The following is a 5003-nucleotide window of genomic DNA, read 5'->3' on the forward strand; positions in this document are numbered from 1 at the left end:
TATATATATATAAACAAACTTGCTTAGAAAGCTCAAGTTGGCAAGTAGTAAGACGAGGTCCACCTTTTATGCCGTCCAGACAATTGCGTGCCTTTTTCTCTTCAAATTCCCACCCGCAACCTAATTACAGGCCTTCACGCGACGCAATCTCTTTGTGGAAAATATGCATGACCTGACACAGTGCACTTATAACTGCAAACGACAATAAAATTTCCACGCTCCATTAGTGCAGTTGGTTGGAAATTCGGAATTTTTTTGCGGATATTTCTGACTTTTATGTTTTTTACTACCCGATTTCTCTGGTGTTGATTACAACCAATTGCGGCTAACTGCGGCAATTTGCCCATTTGCTAGAACTTCCTTCCTTTATTATTATTAGTCTTATTATTTCGGTATTTTTCATTGTTGTATTATTTGGCACATGGTGGCTGAAAGATCCCAAAAAAACCTAAAAAAAAAAAGCTTTTATAATAGGGTCCGTTCAGTTCGCTAATTCAAGTTTTTAATTCGAATTGAGATGTGATATTGTATGAGAGTTTTTTACTGTAGTAAAAAAGTCAGGTGTGATTATTTCTGATAAATTTTTACTATAATAAAACTCGAATCAGCGAAAAAAATGAGAAAAATAAAAAACGATGATGACGTTCTCGTTTGTTTTTGTTTTTTAACCATAGTGCTCGATCCAATCTGGGATTCCCTCACACCTGTGGAAGAAAACGACATCCAATACAATATTTATCTTCACTTCTACCATGTAAGCTCTAATGTTATCTTCACACTTTTCTTTTAAGGGATTTTTTCTTACTAGAAAAAATAAATTATCGATATTAAAAATTATATGTTCTATATATTTTTTAATTTAATGTAATTTTAATCTGTTAAAAATTAATCTTACTAGTAAAGAGGCCATACTAGAAAGAATATTTTCTTTTACCCTCTAATTTGTAGCCGGGATAACTTTTTTATGAAAAAAAATAGAATGGCATTGAGCCATTTACAATACAATTGCCTTTCCAAAAATAAAAAATAAATAAACAAAAAGAATGATTAAGGGGGCGTTTGGTAGAGGGATTCATTTCCTGATTCAAATCATGATTCGTGGTTCGTTATAATATTTTCTCTCATAAAAAATACACATAAATCAAAAATGATTTAAATTCTCAAACCAAACGAACCCTAAATATTTTAATGTAAATCATGATTCATAATTTAATATAATATTTTTTTTTATAAAAAATACACATAAATTAAAAATAATTTTAATTTATAAATTAAACATCCGTTAAAAATGTTTTATCTGGCTCTGTCAAAAACAAAAGCAAGATAAGTCAAAAGGAGTCAAGATTCAGGAATTTCCGCTCTCCCTTAATAAAGTCCTTACGTGGTAAAGCTATGATTGTCATTATTTTCCATTTAGTTCAACAAAATTTCCTTCTAACTTAAAATATTTAAAAGAAAAAACCGTCATACTTGCTGGCAGCAATTAGGACTTTACCTCTACGCAAGGTTCATCACAAATTTATGACATTTTTTTAATAAAGTCTTGTCCTGTGACACGCGCATCTAAGCAAAAGACTTCCACACCGCCGTATACCCGATCATGACACTTTGTCTTTTGTAAGCACTAAAAAAAATTAACAATTAAAAACTACAGAAAGAGTGGTGTTTTTAATTGTCAATTTTAACCGCAATCGTTAACTGTTTATCTCTATAATTTTAATTTAATATTATTAATTATATTTAACAGTTAGAAATTAATCAATCAATAGAGAAATAATACCAAACAAAAAAAGACTCAAAAAATCAAAATTAATGACACGTAAAGAGATAAATTTAATGGGCATCTGTTAATATTTCTATTACAGCTCATACATGAATCACGACGGACTGAGGCCGTTGGTCAGATCCCAAATGGAGACGCATATTTGGACTTTTATAAGCCATGAAATTCACATTTCCTTTCTAGAAAAATAGTAAACCACGAAATTAGTAATAAGGTCATGCAACGTGCTTGAAGAAGGAAAAGGAAATTACAAAGACAAAAAAAAACGGGGGTCTAATTTGACCAAAAATATGTATGTGGTATTAGGATTGCTGCAAGATTCAGTTCACATGACTCATCTTAAATAATAATAACGAAAACTTAATAATGTCCTTTAAGAAAAAACGAAAGAAATAGTAAAGCTCACCATTAAAGATAAATGTAGGTGTTTACTTTAAAAAAAAAAAAAAAAATTCGAGGTGTCACATTAAAGAATTAGCTTAGAATAAAACATTCTAAGAATAATATTTAGAAATACTAAGACTAAACACCATGATTAATAGAAAGTGGTGTGTCACACTATTATGAGTCTTATGTCATAAAATGTATATTTTATTAACGTCTGGAGTGTTCGATATGATTGTTATTATTCTTTTTGATATGATCTAATTTTATATAGGATTTAGTGAATTTGTGGAATGTTTTTTGGAAAAAGAGAACATTTTGTCATGTCATTATATACACTATACAACAACTCACAAGTGGACTTAGGTCGTGTTTGTTTCGGGGGAAAGAAATGGAAAGAAAAAGAAAGGGGCTTCGTTATGATATTTGCTTGACTTTTAAAAAAAGAATAATCATCATTTCTTAATATCATAGGAGGAATAATCGTACCAAACTCTTTTACTTTTTTTTTCATAATAATAATTACCATTGAATATTATAACTGCTCATATTATACTTATATTAATAATTATAATATATTATATATTATATTGTAATTATATCTTATAATAAATAATGTTTGTTATATTAATAATTTTAATATTATATATTACAATTATATTATATTATAAATATTAATATAATATTATAATTTCAATATTATTCTTGTATATATATCATAAGTTAATTTTATCAACATAAAAATATTTATATTCTATTTCATAATATTCATAAAATTATAATTAAATAAATAAATTATTTTTATTTTATATTATTACTATTATCATTTTTCGCTACAACCAAAAGTAAATTTTATTAAGTCACTATTTGAAAATTCTCATGAAATTATTCCACAGAGGAAATTGCAGTGAGAGTAGCCATTGAGGCTCCCAAGGACCCATCTCTCTCTCTCTCTCTCTCTCTCTCTCTCTCTCTCTCTCTCTCTCTCTCTCTCTCTCTCTCTCTCTCTCCCCTTATAATAAGTCCCTCCAATTCATGAAATTCAAAGTTCTAGCTTCCTTTCCAACCAAACCCAGAAATTTTCTCGGCCTCCAAACACCCCCTCAAAATGCACAATCACCACCAACCCCTCACCATGGAGATCACAGTAGTGTCGGCTGAAGGGCTCAAAACGTCGTCGTCAGCTCTCTTCGCTCACCGGATCAGACCCTTCATCACCATCTCCACGGTCCCACCAGACCCGTACTTCTCCACCACCAACGGTGATAAACGTTGCCATGTGTACAAGACAAGGGTGGATGATCAAGGAGGGACCAATCCCACTTGGGGGGACAAGTTCCGACTTCCCATAGACGGCACGGCTTTCTTCACCAACAGATATTCCGGGATAAACATTAACCTCTACACAAAAAGGCTCTTCTTGGGCCAGAGCCACTTGGGCTCTTGCCACATCCCGGCCCACGATATTGGGCTACCGCCATCCCTCCGCCACCTGAGTTACCGGCTACGGGCTAGAGACGGTTCGAGGACCCGCGGGATCATTAACCTTTCGGTGAGGTTTGAAGGTTTGGGGGGCGTTGCCGGTAACGGGCTGTCACACTCTGTGTCACCGACATTGCACGCGTGTCAGACGGTTATTGGTGTACCGGTAAGGCCGTATTCAGGTGTGAGTGGGTTACCTTCCACGTGTCGTGAGGAGTTTGGTGTTAATTGTATTGGACGGTGATAGGTGGGCCCATGATGATGTTACGTTAATCGTGAGGTTTGTGCTTTTGGTACATAAGTTAACTATGGTGGTCTGTGATGTGGGATAGTAAAAGCTTCTTCAGTGAGCACAAACCCAAGGGAAGGTCTTGTAAAAAACTGTCCTAAAACGAGTGTAGAGAAAGTTAATGCCACTAAATAGTGTGCGTCCGAAAGACAGGTGTATTTTTCTGTGACAAAGGTTGGCCCTTTTTTTAGGAAAAAGAAAATGTACAACCAATTTTCTTCTCTCTCTCTCTCTTTTCCTGTTTATTTTGTTTGGAAGTAAATGCATTTTTTCTGTGAATGGTATATATTTTAGAGTTTTCCACACACACACACACAAAAAAAAAAAAAAAAAAAAAAAAAAAAAAAAAAAAACTTGGAGAGAATGGTGTGTTTTAAACAAGTGACTTTGCTTGGAATCGGCCGAGTTGACTTGGATGACTCGGCGTTTCTGTTTTGTGACCTACCCAGTGTTGCTTCCTCTTTTTTCCTTTTTCATGTACTTAAAAAAGTACAGAAATTGCTATAGAGAAGAAAGTCACCCAATTGCCAGAATAATTGTAGTTATAGAATTATATGGGCCTCGTTCACTTTGTGAATTCGAATTTTTAATTCAAATTTAGATGTGATATTTTCTGAGAGCTTTTCACTGTAGTAAAAAAAGTTGATGTGACATTTTCTGAGAGATTTTTACTGTAAAAACTTAAAACTGAAAACTCGAATCGGTCAAATGAACGAGGCCATAGTGTGACAACTGTTATAAGATTTTGTGAGCAAATATTGCCTTTTATCGTGGCATGTGCAACAAATGAGTTGCTTCAATCAACCATTTGTTTATATTAGTAAATTATTATGTTTCAATCGTGCTGGATAATAAAATAAAGTTTAATGAACAAGAAAGTTGTTGGCATGGCACTAATGAAACAAAGAGAGGGTTATATATGGATTTTAATTAGTGAAATGATGAGAAAGCTTGAGTTTTCACTCATCCTTTGAATATTTGATGATCATTTGCTTGAGTATGTCAATGTGCACCACCATTTACAATTTCTTTTATTTTCTTAATATTTATTTATTAATGAGTATT

At 32.9% G+C, this 5003-nt stretch overlaps 1 protein-coding gene across 1 annotated transcript; it reads left to right on the forward strand.

Annotated features, from left to right (window-relative positions):
- The first annotated feature begins 3145 nt into the window (after positions 1-3145).
- LOC21393847 (BON1-associated protein 1) lies at positions 3146-4162 on the forward strand. Its single transcript, XM_010114250.2, has one exon. The coding sequence runs from the start codon at positions 3276-3278 to the stop codon at positions 3891-3893; it is 618 nt and encodes a 205-aa protein (XP_010112552.2). The 5' UTR covers positions 3146-3275; the 3' UTR covers positions 3894-4162.
- The last annotated feature ends 841 nt before the right edge of the window (positions 4163-5003 follow it).

This window comes from Morus notabilis, unplaced genomic scaffold (assembly GCF_000414095.1).
Source record: "Morus notabilis unplaced genomic scaffold, ASM41409v2 Scaffold912, whole genome shotgun sequence".
Lineage (NCBI taxonomy): Eukaryota > Viridiplantae > Streptophyta > Magnoliopsida > Rosales > Moraceae > Morus > Morus notabilis.

Coding starts and splice junctions, on each gene's coding strand:
- LOC21393847 (XM_010114250.2), top strand. CDS start 3,276: ATGCACAATCACCACCAACCCCTCACCATGGAGATCACAGTAGTGTCG.